This window comes from Nomascus leucogenys, chromosome 21 (genome assembly GCF_006542625.1).
Source record: "Nomascus leucogenys isolate Asia chromosome 21, Asia_NLE_v1, whole genome shotgun sequence".
Lineage (NCBI taxonomy): Eukaryota > Metazoa > Chordata > Mammalia > Primates > Hylobatidae > Nomascus > Nomascus leucogenys.
Window position 1 is genome coordinate 9,015,581 of NC_044401.1, and position 27,881 is coordinate 9,043,461.

At 39.3% G+C, this 27,881-nt stretch overlaps 1 protein-coding gene and 1 pseudogene across 9 annotated transcripts in view; both read right to left on the reverse strand.

The window, feature by feature from the left end:
* CD200 (CD200 molecule) overlaps window positions 1-17,923 on the reverse strand; it is a 31,091-nt gene extending 13,168 nt beyond the window's left edge. For 2 of the 8 annotated variants that reach the window (XM_003261808.4, XM_012501036.2), the window contains exons 1-4: window positions 17,647-17,803; window positions 9,570-9,651; window positions 4,724-5,050; window positions 1,873-2,145 (exon numbers count right to left, since the gene is read on the reverse strand). In XM_003261808.4, the coding sequence (XP_003261856.1) occupies window positions 1,873-2,145; window positions 4,724-5,050; window positions 9,570-9,651; window positions 17,647-17,658 (694 nt within the window). In that variant the 5' untranslated portion in view covers window positions 17,659-17,803. Of the gene's footprint in view, window positions 1-1,872; window positions 2,146-4,723; window positions 5,051-9,569; window positions 9,652-17,646 lie in introns of all 8 variants that reach the window. The other 6 variants (XM_030801695.1, XM_030801693.1, XM_030801696.1 and 3 more) reach the window with 6 other exon arrangements.
* LOC100585906 lies at window positions 6,214-6,768 on the reverse strand (annotated as a pseudogene). The gene has a single exon (XR_001114368.2). The product of XR_001114368.2 is annotated as a 60S ribosomal protein L21 pseudogene (transcript).
* Window positions 17,924-27,881: the final 9,958 nt, after the last annotated feature.

Consider the following 27,881-nt stretch of genomic DNA (forward strand, 5'->3'; position numbering starts at 1 on the left):
TGCCTCTAAAGCACATATTCTTTGCCGTACTATCTATTAAAAGAATATATGTTTATTGAGGAAATTGTGGAAAACGCAGAGAAGTATAAAGAAAGAAACATGAATCTCATGATTTCAACCTCCAGAGATAACTCATCTCAAAGTTTTTATTAAATTTCTTCTAATCTATGTCTTTAATGCAACTTAGCTTAAATATCAGCTCCTCAGTGTCATGTTGCAATGCAAAGGCACATGAGGAACTCCTTGATTTAGGAGTCTCTAGCATCTTCTCCATACCTCCATAATGGGATTCATCACATCATTATTTAACTGAACACCTCAGACCTCAGACAGGGATTTGTTTGATTTCTATAGTTCCAGTGCTTGACATAATGCTTTGAGCATGGAAGATTTTTGGTAAATGTTCACAGAATAAACAAACATAATGTTTGTATATATGTATATACCAACAAGTGGTATATATACACTGTAAGTGATATAAGTCAAATCTGGCATTCTTGGAAAAAAAAAAAAGATATTCTTTTTTAGGTTCTTGTTTTTCCGGGAAATATACCCTTTGCCATGGCTGAATCTGAAGATCTCTTCACAAATATCCAAATCCAACACTGCAAGTCTTTTTGACCAAATTTGCCTAAATATCCAATTTCTGTTTAGTCGGGGTTTTCAGAGACTCCAAAGGCCACTGCAGTAAAGAGGTGGGTGTAGAAAGCTTTTCCAGTTTATTGCTCGTTATTTCTCCAAAAAAGAGGAGTAATACTTTTTATGAGGCTTATTACTGACTGCTTCATCAAGAGTCAGTGCTTCGGCTGGGCGCGGTGGCTCACGCTTGTAATCCCAGCAGTTTGGGAGGCCGAGGCGGGCGGATCACGAGGTCAGGAGATCGAGACCACGGTAACAGTGAAACCCCGTCTCTACTAAAAATACAAAAAAAAAATTAGCCGGGCGTGTTGGCGGACGCCTGTAGTCCCAGCTACTCGGAGACGCTGAGGCAGGGGAATGGCGTGAACCCGGGAGGCGGAGCTTGCAGTGAGCAGAGATTGCGCCACTGCACTCCAGCCTGGGCAACAGAGCGAGACTCCGTCTCAAGAAAAAAAAAAAAAAAAAAAGAGTCAGTGCTTCAAAACTACACAGAGAAAAGACATGGCTATTATTGCTAAAACTTCTTGTCTTTATAATCTCTGCTCCCTTTATTCTCTCCTCTGTCATTCTCACCTCTTGTATCTATGAGGCCCAGAGACAGTAGTTTGCTCAAAAACACAAGAAAGCAAAAAGGGACTTGGAGAGGAGGCAGTTTGCTTTTAAATGGGTGATGAAAGCACTTCAGATAGGTCGCTTTCTCACAGTGTAGATTATACAGTGATTTCATCACAGATGTCACTTCTTCCAGGAAACCTTCCAAATCTCCCCCAGATTGAGCCCCTCCTTCCCAACCTCCAATCCTCCCATGGTGCATCATAGCTTTCTCACTGGAGAATGTAATGCACAGTTTTACAATTGCCCATCCATTTATCTCTATTCCTTAGTAGACTAGAAGCTTAGGGACTGAGTTTTTCTCATTGCTGCACTTTTCGTGTTCAACCCCAAGTCTGGCCCAGAACAGACCTAATTACATGTTAGTAGAGTGGAAGAAATAAATAAATGAATGGATCTCAGCAACAGCATTTGGTGTGTGGGCAATGAACCACATTTATGAAAGTAAAACTTGCTTTATTTGTTTCTTCAATTTTTGTTTTGTTTTGTTTTTTCCTTATTTGCCCCATTCTTTCTCCAAATAGATTATGCTAAGAGGCTGAAACCTCTGCAGGACATTCACTGCCTTCCAGATGCATGCACACGGACACAACCACAGCCACCTTGCTCACTTTCTCTTACCTTTGTTGACGGTTTGCTTAAAGTCAGTCACAGTCCCCAGGTGCAGCACCTGGCAGATCACCTCCTTCCCCACCTGATTCTTAGGGTCTTTGATATGGAGGATGCTGGTAACAGACGTGGTCCCATTTGGGTGAGACAGAGTCACTGTACTATTTTCAATCCCTGACCGAGGGACCTTCCAGAAGACCATGGGGGCTGGGCGGGCAGTGGCAGAGCAAGTGATATTTAGGTGGTCTTCAGAGAATTTGTAGTGAAGGGATACTATGGGCTGTACTGGGACAAAAAATAAATATGATCTGTTATCAGTTAAGCACCTGGTCTGAGTCCTGCAGTCTCTCAGAGAGATGAAGGAAATATGCTTATAGAAAGATAATGGAGGCTAGAAAGATAGTGTGGCATATCCTACCCAAACTGGGGACTTTCCAGTTCCTCTTGTGTCTAATTTTCTGATCTGCAGGATGGAGACTGGCCTAGTACACACCTGGGATGAGAAAGACCCTTTCTGTAATTTGTCCGTAGCAGAATTTGTCAGATGGACATAGAGTATTGAGAAGTCAGATGATACTCTTCTCTCCCAAACAGTCCTAATTATTCTGTTCTCTTCCAGGGGCAATGCAGCATCTCTGCCTTCTTCTAGGTATTCCTCTTAAATGGCTGGACAATAACCACCAACCAGCACTGCCATACATGTGTCCTGTACCTATCAGAGGCACTAGGGCAGTTTTGGAACAGAGAGCCCATAGAAAGGCTACTGCTTAGAGATAGCCATTTTCTTCTTGGAGCTGGACCAGTGAATTAGATGCATGGCGGAGAGCTGGGAAATCCCTTTTTGGAAGAGCTACACAAAGTGCGAATTTGGAATTCATAGCTAATAACCATAGAAATTAAGAAATGACTCTTGGAAGAGCATTGGAAATCACCTGATTAAATTAAGAAAAAATAACTAGCTCATGAGAAAATTGTTTTCAGGCCAGCTGTAGCCTGTAACCTTTTGAAAATCCCCTGACTAGTGAGTTCATTTTTGTTAGAATATAGAAGTTTTCTTTTCTAAGCAAACGTAAACTTGTCTTTCTGTGGTTGGCTTTGGAGCCCACAAGATAATTAAATGGCAGTGCTAACTGAAAGCCTGGGCTGTGCTTATAGGTTCAAGAGGCAGGTAGATGACACTGGGTTGGGGAAGCAGGGCTATGGAACTGTGGCTCTGGCTAAGATTACTAATGTCTGGGTCGGGCGCAGTGGCTCACGCTTGTAATCCCAGCACTTTGGGAGGCCGAGGCGGGCGGATCACGAGGTCAGGAGATCGAGACCACGGTGAACGGTGAAACCCCGTCTCTACTAAAAATACAAAAAAATTAGCCGGGCGTGGTGGCGGGCGCCTGTAGTCCCAGCTACTCGGAGAGGCTGAGGCAGGAGAATGGCGTGAACCCGGGAGGCGGAGCTTGCAGTGAGCCGAGATTGCGCCACTGCACTCCAGCCTGGGCAACAGAGCGAGTCTCCGTCTCAAAAAAAAAAAAAAAGATTACTAATGTCTGTGAGCACTGGAGGAAGGGAAACAAAAGTGAAAAAATATGAATATGGTTGATGGGCCAGACTGAGTGTTGAGGTCCTATGATGTATCAAAGAATGGCTTACATGAAAGTTATAAGTTGTGGCTGGAAAAGGTCAGTGTGGAAGAGAACAGAATTACTAGCTTTAAAGCTCAGAGACGTCTGCTTTTCAGGAAAAAAAAATACAAAAGTCTATGAGTGAAGGAAGGAGACTAAAAGAAAGAAAGATGAGAGGAAAAGAGGAAGAGAATAAAAAGGAACACAAATGAGAAAAATGTGACAGAAAAAAAGAAGAAAAATTAGATAGGAGGAAGGAAAGAAGAAAGGAAGGCAGAGAGGGAGGAAAGGAAGGAAGGAGACAGGGAGGAGAAACAGAAAAAGAGAGAATGAAAGAAGTGGAAATCAAGAAAGAAACGACATAAGATTCTACAGAGAGGACTCATTATAGGCAAAATAAGTAAAAGAAATTTCTTTTGGCATTGTCCTATCTCCCTTGCATTCTCATCTACTAAGCCTTTTCTTCCCTGTGGGCAATATTATTGGCATGATTAAACTCTCACCTTAATATTCCTAATAACCATAAGTTTGTCCTCTACTCACTAAAACTACTGCCATGTGTGCCACGCTCGGAAGTAATCTCTTAATCCCACTTCCTAATCTTTCAGCTGTGTGTCAGTTAAGAAGAATCTCATCAAACTAAGCCTCTTGGATTTTAAAAGGATGCTCTTGCCCAGTTATATCTTTAGTTGGCATCATTTCAGGTATGAAAAGGCTCTGCTCTATGTGCCCTTATCAATCCTGAAAGAGCTATCTCCCCAAGCAAAATGAGAAGGACAATCATAACTGGCTCAAGGCTAGTCCAATCTGGCTCTGTCCTTAGATCCAAAAAGTTGAAGTTGTAAGTGACCCTAGAAATGATCTATTTCACACTTATTGTCCAGACAATGAAACTCCAGTGGAGTGTGGATAGGACCCTTCTAGGGTCGCGTGATTGCTAGTGGGCAAAGCCAGGTCTGAATCATGTCACTGCTTATGGAGAACTTGTTGCCCTCACCATTGTCCTCAAATTTCTCCTGTTGACAGCAGGATCCCTCAGAGAAAAGAGAGCTCCAGCCAAAGAACTCAGTGTAGCCCCAAGAACTCTCCAAATAATCATAAACACAGCTATAGTAGACATGAAAGGCTATCTTCTCATGACCCTTTCCGTGGTTAAAATCCTGAAAAACTGGGCACTATGGCTATGTTCCAAACATTCTTGAAAATAGTATTTCCAGACACAGACAATGATTCTCAGAGACTCTCACCATAGACGGTGAGGCAGGCTGTTCCTGAGATCTTCCCAAAACCAAAGGTATTGAAGAGACACATGTAACACCCTTCATCCTCCAGGGTGATATTCCAGAAGGTGATGGTTGAGTTTTGGAGTCCCAGCTGGGTAATGTTTATCTTGTCCTTATAGGCAGGCTGGATCACCACCCCATGGTTCTCGCTGAAGGTGACCATGTTTTCTGGGCTTACAGCTTTCTTTTTCTGCCATGTCACAATGAGGGCTTCCTGGGCATTTTGCAGAGAGCATTTTAAGGAAGCAGGTGTGTACAGCTGCTCTCTTTCATCCTGGGTCACCACTTGCACTATGGAATCATAAAAGAACATTTATATTTAAAGATTGTAACACACATACACTTTTTCCTGATTATAAATAAAATGTATATTCAATGTCAAATATAGAAAAGATAGAGAAAATGCAAAGAAGAAAACATTTATTTACATTCCTACATGATGCCAGAGAAATAGATAGGTTCAAATGTTTGTTCAATCTTTAAAGAATAGTAGCAGAGTAGAAAAACAAGAAAGCAACTCTCAGTTACAAGAAATTGTGAATGATCTGTGTAAGCTGCGAAGTAGGTACAATGAGATTGAAGATGTAAACTGCCAGGTAGGATAGCAGCTTCACCAATCTTGTCCATGTTTGGAGAAGTAGAAGCAAAGACCAGGAAAAGGCCAAAGGATAACAGGCAGAGTGACCACTTCAAGTAAAGAAGATGGAGCAGCCCTATGCATTCCACACAAACACACACACACACACAATCTACAAAGGAAGCAGGTGGAACAGAGGTGTTTGCCTCCAAGAAGCAAGAGTGTATATAGGAACATAGGTGAAGAGATTTATGGGACAATGTTCTGGAGGATCTTGAAGCTTTGGCACACAAATAATAATTTACACACCCTCCGCTTTCACTAAATGCTATGGTGATAATTTCTTCCCTTCCTCAATATTAGCAACTCATACTATCATACATTATTTGATGGAAAATCTCAACATAAAAACGAATAGCCAAACTTTTGAGAAAGCCAATACAATGAAAGAGAAATAATAAACTTTACAAACCCAATAACTCATACAAAATGAATAAAGACATCATAAGACAATAAATACTTTGACATGAATACATGTGATGATATAAGTATAATAAAAGCATTACGAATAGTAGAAATTAGAGATATAGAAAATGAGAAATGTAAAATTGCAACAGATTGGCTGACTTAGCAAAATGGATGCTACTGAAGAGTAAATTAGCAAAAAGTAAGAACAGGCTGTGAAATTATTTTAGAATGTAGCACAAAGAGATAATGATATGGAAGGGATTAAGGAAAAATTCAATAAGTAGACTCGAATGTTCCAAAATCAGTTCAGTAAGACTTCTAAAAGGAGAGAAAAAAAAGAATGGAAGACAAAAACACTGTAAGAAGGGAAAAAAATATTTTTCTTTTCTTTTTTTTTTTTTTTTTTTACAGCCCAGAGGTCCTTTATTTTTTTTTTTTAAACACCTATTATGCCATGAATTCATAGGGAATAGGTTCCAGCAGCTCAGGCTCCTTCCCATTGGTTCTCACAAAGTGTGCTTCTGTGGGTGGAGCAGGCTGGCACTTTAGTTGAACCCAGGTACCTTTCTCTTTGGCTTCTTTCTTTTTCTGATCATTTTCCTTCACACGTTTCAGGAAGCTGTCTCGGCTCTTAGAGTGCTTAATGTGCTCAATATGCACATTAATTCTCTTGGCAAGAATCTTGCCCTTAACTTGTTTGTTTACAACAATGCCAACAGCATGCTGGGTAACATTGTAGACTCTTCCAGTTTTGCCATGGTAACACTTGTGGGGCATTCCTTTTTGAACAGTACCCATTCCCTTGATGTCCACAATATCACCTTTCTTATAGATTTGCATATACGTGGCCAAAGGAACAACTCCATGTTTTCTAAAAGGCCTAGAGAACATATATCGGGTGCCTCTCCTCTTTCCCTTTGTGTTTGTTATTTTGGTGAATTACTGGAAGATGGCAGTTCCGGCCGAAAGGGCAAAAGTATTTTTCAAAATGATAAAAGGAACAATCTAAAATCAGATCTATTATAGCAATCATAAACCTTTATGCACCTAACAACATAACTCCAAAATATATAAAACAAAACTAAAAGAATTACAAAGAAAAAAATTTAAATCCACAATCATACTGAGAACCTTCAATTTAATATTTTTAAACAATTGTAAAAGCAAAAAAGTTAAATAGGAAATTTGAAAAACTGCCAGGTACAGTGGCTGATGCCTGTAATCCTGGTGCTTTGGGAAGTCAAAGTAGAAGACTCACTTGAGGCCAGGAGTTCAAGGTCAGTGTGGGCAAGAGATGAGACCCTTATCTCTACAAGAAATGTAAAAATTAGCCAGCCATAGCATCATGTACTTGTAGCCCTAGCTACTCAGGAGCATAGGACAGGAAGATTGCTTAAGGCCAGGAGTTCAAGGTTGCAATAAGCAATTATCGCACCACTGTACTCCAGCCTGGGTGGCAAGGTAAGTCCATGTCACAAAGAAAAAAAAATTTGAAAAACAATATATATTTATATATATACTTTAGGTATTTAATATTATCAATGTTTTATATGTTTATATTATATACACTATAAACTTTATATGTATGTAGATCTCTCTCTCTCTGTGTATAAATATAAATTTCTTCCCTTCTCCAATATTAGCAACTCATACTATGATAAATTATTTGATGGAAAATCTCAACATAATAACAAATAGCCATACTTTTGAGAAAGTCAATACAATGAAAGAGAAATAATAAACTTTACAAACCCAATAACTCATACTAAATGAATAAAGATATCATAAGACACACACACACAGACACACACACACACTTTACTCAAAGAAAGGATGTATAAACTTTTCAAAACACACATAAAACATTCCTCCAAATTGAACTCAAAATAGGCCACAAAAAGTTGCTACCCTATGTATGGCCTTGAACACTGTTCATAATACAATAAAATTAGAAATTTACATACTTCTTTTAAGTCTCAGGTACACCAGAAAACATAGAAAAAATCATAAATTATTATAACTGAATGACAATGAGAACATAATATGCTAAAAATCTATAGAAATGGGTAAGACGTGCCTGGTGCGGTGGCTCACGCCTGTAATCCCAGCACTTTGGGAGGCCGAGGCGAGAGGATCACTTGAGGTCAGGAGTTTGAGACCAACCTGGCCAACAAAGTGAAACCCTGTTTCTACTAAAAATACAAAAATTAGCCAGGCATGGTGGCGGGCACCTGTAATCCCAGCTATTCAGGAGGCTGAGGCAGGAGAATTGCTTGAACCCGAGAGGCAGAGGTTGCAGTGAGCTGAGACTGTGCCACTGCACTCCAGCCTGGGTGACAGAGTGAAATTTCGTAGAAAGAGAGAGAGAAAGAAAGAGAGAAAGAAAGAAAGAAGAAAGAAAGAAAAGAAAGAAAGAAAGAAAGAAAGAAAGAAAGAAAGAAAGAAAGAAAGAAAGAAAAGAAAGAAAAGAAAGACAGTTCTCAGAGAAACATTTAATTCTAGCAACATTTAATAGAAAAGAAGAGATAATGAAAAATGAATACTTACTTCCAAACCTCCTACCCTCCCTTTCAAATATCGCAGTGAATTAATAAAGATAAAGACACTAATAAAATGGTACACAAAATGTAAACTTGATCACAAGCATCCAGACTTGTTTTTAAAGACTGACAATCTGGATAAAATGTTGCCAAGTATAAGTAGAAAAAAAAAAGAAGGCTGAGCAAACAAGCAACTCCCCCACAACATCAGGGAATGAAAGATGGGTATAACAAATACAGGTTGGAACACCTGAGTATTGCATAATTCAAAACTAAATGATGTGTACTCTTGGAAGATGTGAAAAGTTCTGGGAAACTATCTGTTGCTAGGATTGAGGTTTCTTGAAAGTTTATTGAGATTTTGCAGACCAGAGATTTGAAGAAATTACTGCTTTTAGAAGGCAGAGTGAAAGGGGACTCGAAACTAGAGTTCAACTCTTAGATGAGTTTTTTTTTTTTTTTTTCTTTTTGACCATGGAAGAAATCGTTTAGGGGAAGTTTACAATTCTTTGCTACCTCTATGGAATCTCACTTAGATTCCTCTGGTCAGTTGATAAGTCCTGTGATGAATGTTGTGGACCAGAGTTGGAGATGGGCATGAAGCCCACCTGATCTTCACCAGCATCACCCACATCTGTGGAGGCTGATGCTGAGCAACATCACACTGCAAGTGATGAAAAGGCCAGTGGTAAAGTGAGTGTGGCCTCCCAAGGAACTGAGGAGGAAGAGCTAGGAACTTCAGTAGATAAGTAGATGGCACAACCAAATTTGTTATATAACAGATAATATGAGCCTATATAACTTCTACATTTCATTGTTTTCTACATTTTTCTGTAAAAGGTAACACACCCAATTTTAAGGCTTACTGCCAGATTACTTTCCAAAAAGATTGAATTCAAGCATTCTCATATCTTTAAAAACAGAGGAAATCATTATTTGTAATTCAATTCAGTAAGTGAAAAGGACATTTTAAAATAGAGGATTTTTTCGTAAGTCTGTTTCATATACTATGGAAACGGCTTCTAAATATCAAAGTGTGCTTCTACATTGAAAACAAAAATGTGGAAAGCAGAAAGAATCACTCCAACTCCTCCAGGCAGATTACATGCTTAAATCATTCATGCAGACAAATGGAACCAGCACAGCACAAACAATACTGGCTAAATGTCTTCACCCCAGAAATTGTGTTTGCTGGGCTCCAAGAAGGGGAATTGAGCTTCTTTACCTTGTGCTGTGCACAGCACCACTGCTGCCATGCCCCAAACCAGGCTGTAGGTAGACAGATGACAGAAGGGCATCCTGATCACCTGAAGACAGAAAGCAAAGTACAGAAATGGGGGTTTGGATTTGGACAAATCCAAGGAAGCTTCAATCTAATTGCTATTTCAGGGAATGTTGTAGCTAAGTTTTTACCCCCCAGAGAATTTTGGTTTTGTGGGAGCAGAACTTGAGGTTATAAATGGAAGAAATAACAAAGCATGCTCAGGATATGAGGAGGGAAAAGCAGTAGGGTGGCTCCAACACAATAGCAATCCCTGGCAATTTGGGGCCTTGCTTCTAAAACCACCATTGTCAAGAGCGAGGTCTCAAAAACATAGGATCACTGGGGAAAACAAACTGCCTTAAATAAATACAGAAAATGCTGAGAATACAAATGTTAGACAGCATCCACTTCCCAAAAAATCCACATCTGTTAATATTAAAAATGTAACTCAGAGGGTAACCACTTTTCAAGAACATTATTTGACTGCCTTGAATTTTGTTGAGGTTGATTTTAATTCTGCAAGTCTTTTATATAAACTGCATGTTTTAAAAACCAGTACTGGCTTTAATTTTTTCTTTCGCTGACTTATTTTCATGTGTCTGGGCAGAAATCCTCGGCCTTCTTATAAATCATGGGAGTATTTAAGATAATGCTATTCTGGGCATCATCCTTCTATAAAATAATAAGTCAGGGTAGAGGCAGTTGAACTTTTCTCTGCAATAGTGCCATGGATCCATTCATATGGTCTGTATGTATGTTCATACTAAGGGGCAAAGGCAAGAAATGTAACTTTTTCCTTTATTTTTTCTATATTTCTATTTTTCATAATACAGATGAGTAAAAAATGTAACTTTTATCTGTTTTTAACTGAATTTTATTTTTATTTCAGTTACTATTCCAACTGGAGATAAGAATTTACTTCCAATCAATGTTGCATAATCTCTGTCAATTCAGTCTTTCACCACCACAATACCCCATAATTGTCCCAATCTCCAGCATTGCGTCTACATTCCTGGGGGTTCACAAAATGCCCAGCTATAAGACAGGACTGCTAATCATTGATTACAACCATCTATTATGCTAGCATTTGCTAAAGTGGCTGTGTTCCCCTCAGGTCATCACTGTCATTAGTTTGTGCAATTATTGCTCACAAGATGAACTGGTGCTTGCTCATGTTCTTCGAGGCTGTCCCTGGGTTCCCCTTGCGCTGGATGAAAGGAAATTCTACAAGGCTTTCTGCCTAAATTCCTGTGTATCAATTCATCTCTGTTTTACTGTTCACTTGCCATGATGGACAAGCATGGTGCTTCCTACAGTCCCTTTAGGGGACTGTGAGACACAGGTATTATTTTTTTCTTGGATCTTGACAACTACTTGCAGGTTCTATTTTCTACTCTCCTGAACTTCCCATGTCTGGGGCCTGGGCACAGGGCCTTATTTTGGGGATGCAAACTGGTATCTGAGCGTAGACATCAATCAGCCCCATTTTGCTCTCCCAGCCTACAAAATATTTATCTCCCTGAGCCAGAAAAGCTGGTTCCTCCATCACTCTGCATTCATCCAATCAACCCTTTCTAGCATGAACGTTATATCCTTGGTCTTTTAGCATTTAGTCGTTTGAAACTGGAATGCCAAGTCTCTTGGTATTGCAAAATTTTGGCTTTTGAAACTAAAATTTATTTTCTGCTTAGTATTCCTTCTCTAAGGCAATGGAAGCTTAATTGTCTGATTTGAAAGACCAGAGGACAAAAATAAAGTACTGGAATAAAAAATCACACCAGATGATACATTAAAATAATACTCCAACTAATATTTTGCATAAGGCTACTAGACCACTAATACTAACATTTATTGAACATTTATTACGTACTAGGCACTGTTCTTAGCACTTGAGATAAAGCATTTCATCCAATATTTCATATAAGTCTATATAGGAAGCACTATAATTTTTTTTTTTTTTTTTTTTTTTTTTGAGACGGAGTCTCACTCTGTCACCCAGGCTGGAGTGCAGTGGCGCAATCTCGGCTCACTGCAAGCTCCGCCTCCCGGGTTCACGCCATTCTCCTGCCTCAGCCTCTCCGAGTAGCTGGGACTGCAGGCGGCCACCACCACGCCCGGCTAATTTTTTTTGTATTTTTAGTAGAGACGGGGTTTCACCGCGGTCTCGATCTCCTGACCTCGTGATCCGCCCGCCTCGGCCTCCCAAATCGCTGGGATTACAAGCGTGAGCCACCGCGCCCGGCAGGAAGCATTATTATTATCATCATTTTCAAAATAAAGAATGAGGCACAGAGAAGTTAAGTAACTTGCCCAAGGTCACACAGCTGTGAAGTGACAGAGAAGGGATTTAAGCCCAGGCAGTCTGGTTTCAGAGCTCATAACCATAATTACCACACTATCTTGCCTCCCCTATGTATAAAGTTTTGTTGGTTTAAAAATTTTGACACATCATCACAAAAGTACATTGTTATTGCCTATGACCAAATCATTGTGAGGAATTACCAAACTGCTATTCACACAGCAGTCCCTGCTTCATTGTCCTGCAACAATATGTTAAATTCAATTTTGAAGCTGTTTTTAAAAAGCATTTAAACCGGTTTCCACAGAGCCAAGGAATCTCTGAAAGCCATCAAGTCATTGTCTAGAAGGTCTGCTAATAATAAAGCGTGACCCCATCTGTCACTACCTGCAGCTCAGCACCTACAAATCTGCTATCCAATCTCATGTCACTGTGCTTTCCACCTTGAACACCAAGCTCCACGTCACCATTCTTTCAATGACTTGAAATTACCAAGCTATTTCCTACATTAGTTCTTTTATCTTTCCTTCTGCCTAAGATGCTGTCAGTTGAATAAAAAAAAAGAACGAATGATGAATAATTAAATTTATGAATAACATCAAATTAATCGTCGTTTTACCCAAAACAGCTACTTTTTTGTACTTTTATCTCCCAGGCACTCAAGTCATCCAGGATGAATCATTTTTCCTCTACCTAGATATGAAATTAGTCACTTTACACATGAGATTCTTGCATGTGAAGTGTCTGTTCCTTGGTACCCATGTGAAGTGTCTGTTCTTTACTACCCTAGTCTCAGCTCATAACACTAAGTGTTTTGTGCAGTAGTCTTGTCTTCTATTGGAACTGAACTTTTGCCAATATAGTTGGCCCACTGTATCTGTGGGTTCTGTATCCATGGATTCAGGTAACCACAGATGGAAAATATATTTTTTAAAAAAGCATCTGCACTGAACAAACATAGATTTTTGTCATTATTGCCTAAATAATACAGCATAAGAACTATTTATATAGAATTTACATTGTATTAGGAATTACAATCAAGAGATGAGTTTATATATATGGGAGGATATGCATAGGTTATATGCAAATATTACAGCATTTCATATAAGGGACTTGCACCATCCACCAATTGGTATATGTGAGGGTCTTGGAACAAAGCCCCCATGGATACCAAGGGACAACTGTACTTCTTTCATTTATTCTATTATTAATCATCTCTATTGAGTCTGACTTCATGCCAGGCACTATGGTAGGTACTTTGGAGACAATGGTGCCTAAGGCGGATATAGTCCCTAACTTAGTTAAGTTTACTATCCAGCTTATGTATTTACACACTATTGACAGATTAATTTTCCTTAAATTCCTCTTTGCACAAGATGCCATCCTCTTCTATAGCCCCTAACTATCTAGAGAAAATTGTTGAAAGTTCTTAGCCCGTTTTCGTTCTTGCAAATTCATTTCCATTGCCTTCCTATGCATCCCCTCCCTGCCAGCTAGCCTTTTCTACTTCTAAATGCACCACACAATTTCCCGCCTTGGTATTTTTGCTTGAGCCATTCCTCCTACATGAAATGTCTTCCCCCTCACTTGTATTTATGTAAGGTCTTACTTTTATGAGCCTGATTACAGTCATCTTGCTGTACAGATCCTCCTCTTCGGAAGCATTTTCTGCTTAGGTCTTTTGGAAATTTTAGTGCTCCAAGAAGATTCAAGCCTCTTCCTCCAGTGCCAAAGAAAGGGGTCCTATCTCCCTTTGTCTGCCATGCCACAGCTTCCAGATCTTGTCTCAACACACCCATCTGCTTTCCAGTTTGAAAGATGACTACTTCCCAAATATACCCACCATATACCCCACACCCTGAGACACTGTTTCCAGCATGCTTACTACCTGTCAACACCCCTCACCCCCCGCCACTCCCCCAGCTATCAGTCTTTGATTCTTGTCAGTGAAAAAAAATATAGCACTAAAGCAGTCTTGACAGTTTTGAAACTACTCTTCTTTCTCAGACTGAGTTAAATTCCTGAGGTGGGGACATTGGCTGCTTGTTTCATTAGAAACAGTCTCTTATTTGGCTCTGTCTATTCTTTTATGGTATTTAGCAGTATGATCATAGTCTTCCATTAAGTAGTGGTCTCTTTGTGCCTGTCTCATTGCCTCCCAAGAACCTCAATATCCACTGAATCCTGTTGCTTTAGCGGGATGTCCTGACCACTTTTTCCTTAATAAACTCATCACGGGCATCCTTTTCTGAAGTTATATGTTCTTATCGGCTCCTGTTTAGCCCCATCTGTTGCGACTATAATTTGAAGCTTATTTCTAGAATATTGGACCATAATCACTTAAATGACCTTGCTTTAGGGTCAGGATCATTGTTAAAGGGTGGTATTCTACCTGTGGGAATCCCATCCCCTCATTCTCAGTGTTTGCCTTAACTAAGCCCTGTTTTTGCCATTCCTTTTGCCATTCCTTTTAGATACAATGACTTCCCTGCTGGAATTCATTTTCCTTATCACTCCAAGCTGGGTCTTCCTGTTTGTCTTTCAATTTTTCTGGGATTTTTATTGTCTTGTGATAGCCTTCTTCCTGTGGGCTTAGGAGCAGTGGGTGGGGGAACGGAGTTCTCAAGGATCTAAATCTCTCCTCCTTTACCTGCCACAAGGATTTCTCTTCCTTTTCCTGTCCAGTGGGAGCCACTCAATTCTAATATCCTCCTACTCAACGGATTTGTTAATTTTAATTCTGGTCAATATATGCCCTTTTCTTTCCTTATGAAACAGCCATGACCTAAACTTAATGAGGGAAATTTCAAGAGGAAGTACCAAACCAATTCCAAATAACAGGTGTTTCACAAACATTAATCTTATATAATAAGCTTCATTTTTCCTCTAGCAAGAGAAGTTACTAACCAAGTCCCTTCATAGGTAGGGGTAGAAAATTACCTGGTAATCATTGATGGTGGTCTTTCCTAGGAGTGTAGCTATAAGGAGAGGGCCCCCAATTGTCCTGGTCAGGGTCTGTGGTTTGAGATCAATGAGATGATAAAAATTGGAGCCAATATTGTCTCAGCTCTCTTGGGGCCAACTTGTACCCTGGAGGTGGTTGTGTGTGTTGAGCACCAGAGCTGTCATGGTCTGGGTGAAGACCCAGCATCATGTTAGAGACTGGCCTGCTGGAAAAGGGCTCTTCTTCAGCACTTACTAACTGCCAGAGACAGGGAGTCTCCATCACTATCTCCATCACAGTGTTCCTGATGGATCTTTCAGGATAGATGTCCTGGAAGGAATGATGTCTCACCTCCCCGTGGCCTATCCCAAGTGCTGCCACATACCTGAGTGTCTTCTTGTCTTCAGCTAGAGAGAACCAATCACTTAGACTCTCATCCTAGACCCCATGCAGTGGCATCATAGTATACAGTAATACTGATCTTTGTGATGTAAGTTGCTTTTTCCTTACATCTCTAAGGCTACAGAGAATTCAAGATTATATCATCTGAAGGTGCCATTAGGACAAATTATTCTTTGTACATGTATTTTATTATTCGATACTCAAGCATACCATAAGCAGGCTATGCCTTCCTTGTGACTTCTCTTCCTGTCTTCATAGGTCTAAGACTAATAACATAGTCACTGCTCTTTGAGAAATCCAAGATGATTCAGCTGCCTGAATACATACTCACAGCCCACAAAGATCTGCTCACTCTGCCTGTCCACTGCTGGGTATTATACTCACAAAGGCTTTGGTTTTGAAGTGAAAAAAAATATAACTCGATAATTTTCTCAGTGTTATTGAGACTGTTTTATCCTATCTAATTATCTAGGAAAGTCAGAAAAAATCAGGCAAAATGTTTCCTCAGGCTCCATTGCCAGTGCCCACCCAACACATTTTGTTTTATTTTCAGCTAAGGCAATTGTGGAGACGGATACTGGCATTCCAAATCGATGTGATATTTTTTAAACCATTAGGCTTCTCTCTGACGTGGAAATCCAGGCTCTAGCAGAGGCCATGATGAAGAATGCAGAATGGACAAGCTCTCATAGAGAAAATCTGTGTTTTAGGACAAGAGAGAAAGCAGATACATACCAAACCAAACCATATATTGTGGACTGGGAGCCAGCAATGTTAAGAAACAAAACACAGTGATTGAGGCAAAGGAAATCAGAAGGAAAGCCTTACTCTTAAATAGATACGTATTTTTATTTTACAGTTTTTTTTTTCCTCGAGTCCGTTCAGAATAACTGAAGATATGACCAATCTGAAAACAACAGTATTTATATATTTACAGGGAGGTGACTGGGGCTAAAACAAATACTAGATTTGTGAGCAAAAGAAATCATTTTACCTCTCTGAGACTCCGGAAAATTAATAGTACCAATCTAATGGTTAAAAAGACTAAATGAAGTAGTATATAAAGCTCCTAGAATACTGCCAGTACGAATAAGCACTAAATAAATGTTGCCCTTATCTCACATAGTTATTATGAGAATTAGGCAATTAAAGCACTTAGTATAGAGCCTAGGTTATAGTAAACGCCAATATGTGTTAGGTAGCTAAAAAAATTAATCGATCAAATCATATAGGGGGAACTACAGTCCTGAAAACAAAGAAGCCCACTTATAACCCTTGCCATGCAGTCCAGGGTTCACAAAAACCTGGGTCTTACCAGACAGCTGCCCACCTGGTAGCTATATTGCCCCTATTCATGCCTCTTTCTCAGCAAGTTTCTATGTCCAAATCCACATTACCCCACATGTAGTCACAAGGACTTGGAAATATCAGCCTTTCCGCCTGTTTATGTGTAAAACGAGGTAATAATTCATTTTTAGAAGGATAGTTACAAAGAAGATTAACAGTATCTAGCTTGCAGTAGACCGTAGCTCACAGACCACCATTCTCCTTTGTTAAGAAAGACAGTGAAATCATTGGCTACGTGGTCTTGCCAACAAACCATACATGAAAGAATTATCTTGAGGCATTCATTGTATTTGGATTTTTATACCAATACCATTGTATTTGGATTTCATATACCAATGGGGTATATGAAAACCTTCTCCGTTTTTTGTCTTGTAAGCTGGTTCCTAATAAACAAAATGTCTGTTTCTCTAGATACCCGGGGTTAACCCTTCAAAGTATTATGATCACAGAGCATTTCAGCTCTCTCAAGTGTAGCTTCAGCTTTAACTGATCCTTCATGGCTTCCCCCAGGCAAGGGCTAGGAGGGAGAAAGGGGCTGCATAACAAAGAGGAGAGGCAGGAGCTCTCCCGGAGAGAGCGAGCCTGGAAACCTGTATCTCCGCCGCAGCTTTTGGTGCCAACATGGAACCAATACAGCATTTCTCCTTCCCTTTTGGGGGCAGTTTAAAATAGGCTGTGCCTCCCCAGCTTTGGGAGCTGGAGCCAGTGAGCCGAGCCGAGCCTGCCCGGAGGATGCGCCAGCTTCGCCAGCGCGGATCAAGCGCCCCCGGAGCCCCGGCCTGGTGCATCTTTTTTTCAGGCAATTGGAATGGAGAATCTGGACGCCAGCAGCTGCCTGTAAACCACCCTTTGGAAGGCAAAATCCGCTTCTCAGCAAGATAAAGCGCTTAGAGAAAAGCGCTGCCATCAACACCACTGATCTAGTCCCCCGACCAGATTGTGGCGAGAGCCGAAGCTCCGCGCCTTCCACTCGCCGCCCGCCCCAGGGCCACCGGCTCGACATCGCCCGCCCTGCGCCCTCCTTCCCAAGCCCCGGCCCCGCTCACCAGCCTCTCCATCCTCGCTCCTGGAGGCGCAGGCGAGGTGGCTGACTGCGGATGTGCGCCTGGAGCTCTGCTAGGGAGGCGGGAGGAGCGTCACCTGTGCCCCCACCGCACCTCCCGCCTCTTCCTCCTCCCCAGCCCCCTTCTTCCACTCCCTTTTCCCCACGCCCTCATAGGAGCGGAGGCTGTCTGTGTGGGGGGAATTAAATGATGTTTATATTCAGCTTTGCCTATTTTCAGACATTTTTCCCTTTTCAAAGGTGACCACTGGGGAAACTGAGAAAGTGTTTGGAAAAAAAAAAATCTTTTTTTTTTTTTCCATTTTCCTGCTACCTGGACTGAGAAAGGAAATGAGGTGGGAGGTTGTGGAGATCAGTTGTTGAACTGTTAGCTCTTGATGTAGTAGCAAAGGATTCAAGCTGAATTTAACCAATGGACTTTTTTTTTTAAAGAAAAAACTAACATTTATTATTTTTAAATCCAGATTCAAATTATATATTTAAGCAATCAATTCCGCAATGATTTCACCTTTCGTGATGTGATCAATTCTTTGGTGAAGAGTTTCCTTCCACTTGCATTAATGATAAGGATTCTTTTTTCCCTTCTTCTCCTTCTCCTTCTTCTTCTCCTTCTCCTTCTTCTTGAGACGGAGTCTCGCTCTGTGGCCCAGACGCCCGCCACCATGCCCGGCTAATTTTTTGTATTTGTAGTAGAGACGGGGTTTCACCATGTTAGTCAGGATGGTCTCGATCTCCTGACCTCATGATCCGCCCTCCTCGGCCTCCCAAAGTGCTGGGATTACAGGCGTGAGCCACTGCACCCGGCCCTCCTCCTCCTTCTCCTCTTCTCCTTCTCCTTCTCCTTCTCCTTCTCCTCCTTCTCCTTCTCTTCTCCTCCTCCTTCTCCTCCTCCTCCACCCCCTCCCCCCCTCCTTCGTCGTCTTCTTATTCCAGAGTTCTTGGCTCTTAAAAATAAAAAGGACAAAGAAATCATCAAATGTTCACCTCCTGAAGCCTTTTGTGTTTTACTACTACCACCCTCTCATAAGGAACTGAGACAAAGCTTTGGGGTTTTGTTTTTGCTTCTTTTTACAAAGTCTCTCTCTGTTGTCCAAGCTGGAATGAGTGGTGCGATCATAACTCACTCCTGGGCTCAAGGGATCCTCTCACCTCAGCCTCTAGAGTAGCTAGAACGATAGATGTGCAGCCACTATGTCCAGCTTTTTTTTTTTTTTTTTTTTTTTCCAGACATGGGGTCTTGTGTTGCCCAGGCTGACCTGAAATTCCTAGCCTCAAATGATCCTTCTGCCAACGCCTCCCAAAGCAGTGGGATTACAGGCATGACCAACTGCACCTGACCTATTCTCCTATTTCTTTTTTTTTGGGCGGGGGAGGGACGGAGTCTCGCTCTGTCGCTCTGTCGCCCAGGCTGGAGTGCAGTGGCGCGATCTCAGCTCACTGCAAGCTCTGCCTCCTGGGTTCACGCCATTCTCCTGGCTCAGCCTCCGGAGTAGCTGGGACTACAGGCGCCCGCCACCACGCCCGGCTAATTTTTTTGTATTTTTAGTAGAGACAGAGTTTCACCGTGTTAGCCAGGATGGTCTCGATCTCCTGACTTCATGATCCGCCTGTCTCAGCCTCCCAAAGTGGTGGGATTACAGGCGTGAGCCACCGCGCCCGGCCCCTATTCTCCTACTTCTAACACCATAGACCAGGCTCAACTGATTTTGAATTTTATATGAATGGCATCATAGCATATGTCTTCACTTGTGTCTGGGTTTTTTACTCAACAGTAGATTTTAAAAATCCATCCATGTTATTGCCTGTAGTGTGGCTTATTCATTCTCACTGATGTATAGTATCCTATTCTATAAATACTGTATATTATAATTTATTTATCTATTCTTCTATTAATTAACATTTCTTTGTTTTTCAAATTGGAAGCATTTTTCATAGTGGTGCTATAAGCATTCTTATACATGTCTTTTCATAAGCATATGTACATCATTCTATTACATTAATTTTTCCCATATATTTTCCTATCACTTTATTTTTAGCCTTCCTCTATTAGAGAAATATTAACTGAACACTTGGAAAAAAAATTCTCCCACCTTGGCCTCCCAAACTACTGGGATTACAGTTGTGAGCCACTGCATCCAGCCTTAACCTATTTGTGTGTTGTAATTACTGATATAATAGGACTTTTAATTTTTTTATATTTCATTTTAGTATATTTTCTTCTGTCTTATCTTTCATTAGGCTAAATATTATCTTGCTACATTAAGAGTTATATTTTACTATTCTGCTGTTTTAACTTACTAAGGACAATACATATATTTATTTTTTTAAGTCAATTTCTTAAATTTCCCAACACGTATACCTTAGCATAATTCTCCTCACCTCTCATAATCTTATTTTCTAATTTTTTTAAAAATAAAATCTTATATTTATTATTTTTAAATCCAGATTCAAATTATAGAGTTAAGCAACCAATTTCATAATGATTGAGGCCAGGAGTTCAAGACCATACCGGGCAACATAGTGAGACCCCTGTCTCTACCAAAAAATAAAAATAAATTACCTGAACATGGTGGCACATGTGGGTAGTCCCAGCTAATCAGGAAGCTGAGATGGGAGGATTGCTTAAGCTCAGGAGGTTGAGGCTGAAGTGAGCCATGATGGAGACACTGCACTCTAGCCTGGGTGATGCAGTGAAACCCTATTTCAAAAAAAAAAAAAAATAGCTTAAAAACAACATTTTTAGGTTAAAAGAGACTTGGGACACAGAAGAGTGAACAAAAGGGGAAAAACTCCCAGCCATAATGAAGCATAAACATTGTATTAAAAACTCTTTGAAAAAGAAGAAATTTGCTTACATAATTTTTTTAAAAAAGGTCTGCAGGAAAAAGGAAAAAATGACATTTAAAATTATTGGACAGATTTAAAGGAGCATTCAGAATTAATATATCACCTTAATTATATCAGATGTCAATATTGAGCAAAAGAAGCAAACAAGGAACTCAACAAAATGAGAAGGAAAAATATAATAAAACTAAAGGCAGAAATCAATAAAAACAAACACAAATAGAATAAATATAATTTTTTTAGAGATTAATTGATCAAACCGGTGGCATGTAATACTCAGAAAATTATTTCTGTAATACAGAGTAACAATATAGAATGAAAAAGGAGAACTAATACTAATGCAACAAATAGCAAAAATAACAAAACAATATTGTGAACAGTCATATGAAAACTTACACAAAATGAATAAATTTCTGAAAGTGGCAAATTGGCCACAAAAATTTAAAAATTAAATAGGCCAATAACTTAGTAAGCAAGTAAATCAAAATCAAAGACTTGCTTTGCAAAATAAATAAATAAATAACAGACCTAGAGGATTGTTGAGGAATAGATCTATCTTATTCATGTTCAAAAGGGAGAATTATAAAATTACTAAGATCTTTCTTTGAGGCTAGTGTTATTTTAATTTTAAAGCCAGGAAAGGATAATCCAAGAAAATAAAATTATAGTCCTCTTTTACTTATAAATATAAAGCAGAGCAATTTCCAAAATGGCTTAACATTAGAAAACTGTCAATATAATTTATCATATTAGTAAATTGCTATGAAAAACCATGATTATCTCAACAAGTACCAGTAACTTATTTCTTAAGTTCAACAACATGTTTATCATAAAAACAAAGGAGATAGGAATAAGAAAATATTTCCTAACTTTGTGCTTAGTGATCAAACTGCAGCAAATGTCATATTTAACTGGAAGGAAATTTTAGACATGGTCTTTTAAATCGGAAACAAGAAAAAGATAACTGCTATTGCAGGTATTAAATATAAAAAGAGGTGCCAATTGGAAAGAAAGAAGCAAAACTGTCATTGGTTGTAAGAGAGAGAATCAACTTCATGAAAAACAATCAAAATCAACAGAAAAACTTAAATACAGAGTTTAGCACAGTTTCTCAATATTGGTTAACTTAAAAAATCCAAAAATGTTCCTAAACCACTAATAATAACCGGCTAGGCATTTTTTAAAATATCATTAATTATAGTGAATAAATTAAAAGTACTAAAGAATTAACCTAGCAAAAATTACACCTACATTGAGAAAATTGTAAAACCTTCCTAAAAGACATTTAGAAAGACTTGAATAAATGGATAATAGTATTTATGGCTGAAGGAAATTCCACTATAAAGACATCAATGCCCCAAACTCAAACTTATTAACAACTTATAGTTTGACTTAACATTGTTAAATCCATACACTTTTTATCCATAAAAAGTGGACTTTCGGTTTTCTATTAAATACTCTGTTCCCCTAATGGTATAACTGAAAAATGTAACAGAGTGATGCCAAACAGGGAGAAGTAATCAATATCTAGTATGTAAAGGATCTAAGATATAAAAAATTTCTGGCCGGGTACAGTGGCTCACCCCTGTAATTCCAGCACTTTGGGAGGCCGAGGCAGGAGGATCATTTGAGGTCAGGAGTTCGAAACCAGCTTAGCCAACATGGTGAAACCCTGTCTCTACTAAAAATACAAAAAGGGGCACTGTGGCTCACGCCTGTAATCCCAGCACTTTGGGAGGCTGAGGCAGGTGGATCACCTGAGGTCAGGAGTTCAAGACCAGCCTCAAAACATGACGAAACCCCTTCTCTACTAAAAAACAACAAAAATTAGCTGGGCGTGGTGGCAGGCACCTGTAATCCTAGTGACTTGGGAAGCTGAGGCAGGAGAATCACTTGAACCCAGGAGGCGGAGGTTGCAGTGAGCCGAGATCGCACCATTGCACTCCAGCCTGGGCAACAAGAGTGAAACTCCGTCTCAAAAAAAAGAAAATATAAAAAATTAGCTGGGCATGGTGGTGGGCACCTGTAATCCCAGCTACTTGGGAGGCTGAGGCAGGAGAATCACTTGAGCCCCAGAAGCAGAGATTGCAGTGAGCTGAGATCTCACCATTGCACTCCAGCTCTGGGTGACAGAGCGAGACTCTGTCTCAAAAAAAAAAAAAAAAAATTTGCAAATATAAACAGCCAACCAGACATTACTTGAAGATATAGACAAGAACTTTACAGGAGGGGAAACTTGAATGGCTAAAAAATACATGAATACATGCTCATACTTATCAATAATCTGAAAAAATGCAAATCAAAGCAGTCATTCAATTGGTGATGATGGGAGGGGATCTGAATCAGGGAATGAATAGAAATATTCAAAGACATTAATATTAATATAACCTCATTGGAAACCAGTAATTCATGAAATTCGATTATATATTTAACCAAATCATTGTTTTCATTTATTTCTAAAATAATTGTTGCTACCAAATGCATGATTTAATTTGGAAGGTTAAATCTTAAATTTGAACTGTACAAAATAACAATTCACAATTTTTTTTTTTTTTTTTTTTTTTTTTTTGAGACAGAGTCTTGCTCTTTCGCCCAGGCTAGAGTGCAGTGGCGCGATCTCGGCTCACTGCAAGCTCCGCCTCCCGGGTTCACGCCATTCTCCTGCCTCAGCCTCCCTAGTAGCTGGGACTACAGGCGCCCGCCACCGCGCCCGGCTAATTTTTTGTATTTTTAGTAGAGACGGGTTTTCACCGTGTTAACCAGGATAGTCTCGATCTCCTGACCTCGTGATCCACTCGCCTCGGCCTCCCAAAGTGCTGGGATTACAGGCGTGAGCCACCGCGCCCGGCCTACAATTCACAATTGTTATACAAAGTAACAAATTCACAAACCTTCCAATTTACCTGTATGTGAGAAGAGAATGGCTCATTACATTCTCCATGTGAGGCTGTCTCAAATGAAGTATTGGTTCACACATATTCTGATATATATATGAGATATAGCGACAGGCATGTATCCATCCATAAGAGGAATACAGCCCAAACACTCCCCCTCATGGCAGTACATTGTAAGAGTATGCTATGAGTAAAAAATTGGGAGAGTCAGATTCAAATTCTCTTGAGATTGACCAAAGTATATTTTCAAATGCTTAGTTGGGCATAAAAATACTCCAATTACAGAACTTGCATATTATTTCCACTCTATAATAGTGAGAGTCATAGCCTATGATTTGTCCCCTTGGAGAGTCTATTCATTATACTCTAAAATTTAAACCACTGGTCCTTATATGTTCCATATATTTCAGATTCATATATAGAGATAATTAACCTATTCCTTTGGATGTAAAATAGGCGTTTCAAAATTAACGTGTTCAAAATTGAACTCTGGATTCTCTTTCTAAAGTTTGTTCTTCCTCTAATCTTTCCCATATTTGTAAAAGTTTTCTTCATCTAACACCAAAAAACAATCATCAGGACAATTCTTATATTTTGCTCTTTTACCACAGCTGTTCCTTCAGCAAATCTTGCCATCCTAAACTTGTCCTTAATCCCTCAGTCCCCTTTGCTGCTACTCTAGTCCAGGCCACCATCAACTCTCATCTTGACTACCGCAATAGTCTCTTTGAAAAATCTCCTTCCAGTCTCTACCTTTTTTTACCTCTCAATGAGCTTCCTCCCACCAGTTGTCTGTGGTCTGTATTCTCTCATGCAAAAATCTGTCCTCAATAAAGACTCTTGAACTCAATTTACTATAAGTATTAATGATAACTAACAGCCTACCTTTGTAATATTCCAGAGTAAACTATGACTTTAACAAAGATATACCCTTCACTGCGGGAATTACCAAGCATGTGGAAGAGTTTTTTCATAACAACTCTTTTCATGACGGATTTTGCCAGAGCCCTTGGAATTTCTTTTTTTAATGATTAAAACTAGCCCTGTTTCACTCACCCTCTTTTTCACAAACAGGTAACATGTTGCTTCTCAGAGTATACAGAGGATAATGATGACAACACATGAAATAAATTAAAATGTTATGAGCGCACCTATAGGTAGACAAATAGAAGAACCAGATGTACCTGAAAAACACAAATCAGAAACGTTCTTTGTGACTATACTTCTTTTCTATACACTGTATTGCCCTCTTGATACCTTTAATCTGTAATGCTCTTTTGAGTTGCCATTGCCTCTTTGACATTAAAATTAATACTATATGAGATTTGCCATATTTTACTTTATTAAAAAAAACCTAACAAATATTCAAACTCCTACACGTTCTTCAAAGATATATAACATCTAATATAATCTTAACATTCTCAAGAATAAGAAAAAATAGGTAATCACCTAAATATTTATCATAGAAAAATGGTTAAGCAAAATATAATATAATGTAATAAATAATAAATTAATTTTATTAAGAATTATATATAAATTTATAATTATATATTTATAAATAAGTTTAATAATAAAATATAGTGTAGTCACTTGCTGACTATATTACTAAAATGGAATTTCCAGAGTCTGGAATAACCTCAGAAAATAAATGTATAATAATAATAATAGATATTCAAGATGAATGTACTAAGTAATGCGATAAGCATTTTATAGGGACCATTTATTCACATTATCTGGGTAAGTGCAGTTATTAGGTACAGATGAGAAAACGCAGTCTCAGTGATGTTAAGAAAATCACTCAAAGATATACCATGATTAAGTGGAAAAAGTGAGAAACAAGTTTAATTTTCACTCGAGTGCCTACACTCAAGAAAAACAATTTTTCACACATCAACACTTGAAAAAAAAGCTACTTTGACCAAAGTGTAACTAAATTGTGTTACTGACATGTCTTCATGTAGCCCTCTGAATAAAATGTACTTTTTTTTTTTTTTTTTTTTTTTGAGACGGAGTCTTGCTCTGTCGCCCAGGATGGAGCGCAGTGGCGCAATCTCAGCTCACTGCAAGCTCCGCCTCCCGGGTTCACGCCATTCTCCTGCCTCAGCCTCCCGAGTAGCTGGGACTACAGGCGCCCGCCACTACTCCCGGCTAATTTTTTTGTATTTTTAGTAGAGACGGGGTTTCACCGTGGTCTCGATCTCCTGAGCTCGTGATCCGCCCCCCTCGGCCTCCCAAAGTGCTGGAGTTACAAGCGTGAGCCACTGCGCCCGGCCTAAAATGTACATTTTTTATTGCAGTTTAAAATTAACAAAAAGCCATCACTGTAATTGTCAATGATGCTTCTTAGATATGATATAAAAATGAACATATACAATTTATGTTGGCCCTTAAGTAAGTTTTTGCTAACATTAACATGAAATATTTTGCATTTTGCATATTTAGGTCTTCTCACAGTAGGCTTTTTTCTCTGTCCTCTTCCTAATTGCCAGACTGCTGTAATTTTCCTGCTTACAGTAACCTCTCACTCTTTTTAAATTTGCTGCTTTGAATTTTCATTACCATTGAAGGAAAAGAGAAATCTTTTTTTAGCAGTTCTTTTCTGAAATGTTATTTAGAGAGTGCATGTGATCCGGTGTGCCATTTATTTTTGACTGCTCAGACATCATTTTGTCTCAGTTTCTAGATTTTATCAATAGTCTTTCTCAAGAAGATACTACATAGTCATTCTAAACAGGTGGAGGGGGATGAATGTGAAGAGTTTGGCGGTAAAATATGAACACATCCTTAAAGTCAACAACAACAATGCATAGAAAGAAATACTTATATGAGAATTTCAACAGAATTAGGGATTTATATTGCTAATATTTGTTACAAAACTAAGCAAGGAAGAATCATTTTCTTAGTTGATAACTTCTTTACTGACATTTGTATTTCAATAAGAAGTAAAATTAACTGATATCTAGCTAGTAGATTGATGGAAGATACATAGGCTATTCAACTGGCATATTCCAATCTCAAGAGCTGGGGAAGGCCTAGGCGAGTGGATCACCTGAGGTCAGGAGTTCAAGACCAGCCTGGCCAACATGGTGAAAATCTGTCTCTACTAAAAATACAAAAAATTAGCCGAGTGTGGTGGCATGCACCTGTAATCCCAGCTACTCGGGAGGCTGAGGCAGGAGAATCACTTGAACCTGGGAGGCAGAGGTTGCATTGAGCCGAGATTGCCCCACTGTACTCCAGCCTGGGCAACAAGAAAGAAACTCCATCTCAAAAAAAAAAAAAAAAAAAAAAAAAGTATTTCCGATCATTTTCCTGTATATTCTGATTGTGAACTTCCTTACATGTCCTGCAGATAAATAAATCTTGTTTGATTTTCCCAAGTGATATACTGATATTCATCAGTCTGTTAGTCCATAGTTAATACTGAAATTTGTTACAGCTTTGTTTATGAAGCTTGGCATCTAAAGTGGGACAGACACAAAGATCCTAGACTCATCATGCCTACATTTTTCAGAGGAAATCACCAGAGTAATTAGGAAAAGGGAGAGGAGTAGGATACCATGTAACTCATTTTGTCTTCTTACAAAATTTGTAAGAATTTGTTTTAAAAAGGATACAGCCATGACAAAAGAGGAAACATTTCAGTGGAACAGGTGCATGTTTTCCTTAACTTACTGAAGCCTGAAATGTAGCCCATTAATTTGGAAATGCAGAAGATCATGGTATAGAACCTAAAATGTCTTGGAATATAAGGCTCAAATTAAAAGTATATGGTACGTAGAAAGAGCACAGATGAGACTACTATTGATTTAAAGCTCTCTGACAAGCCAGAAAAACTTTTTTTTTTCGTACAGATATTTGGGATACCTTCTTTGTGGCTCCTAGTAATTCATTAATATATTCAAGTTGTATAGTTCATGGCAAGATAGTCACCAAAACTCTAGGCTACAGGATAAAGGAATTAAGAGTATTTGCTCCAAAGCTTGTCTTAGATCTTCTGTTGAAGTAGGAAGGGGAGAATGCATTATTCTTTAACCCTGGAGAGTGGTGATGGTTGTTTGGCTTGTCAATGGATGCTTGTGATTTATGCTCATATTTATCCAAAGGAAAGGAAATCTGTATATTGAAGGGATATCTTCTGCACTCTCATGTTGGCTGTTTTGTTTTGTTTTGTTTTGAGATAGGGTCTCGCTTTGTTGTCCAGGCTGGAGTGTGGTGGCATGATCATGGCTGACTGCAGCCTCAACCTTATCCGGGGACCTGCCCCGATAATCACATACGTTCTTTTCTATTTTCCTAAGCGTCGGCTGGATTGAGAAATAAAGGGACAGAGTACAAAAGAGAGAAATTTTAAAGCTGGGCATCTGGGGGAGACATCACACATTGGTAGGATCCATGATGCCCGACAAGCCACAAAAACCAGCAAGTTTTTATTAGGGATTTTCAAAAGGGGAGGGAGTGTGCAAATAGGTGTCGGTAA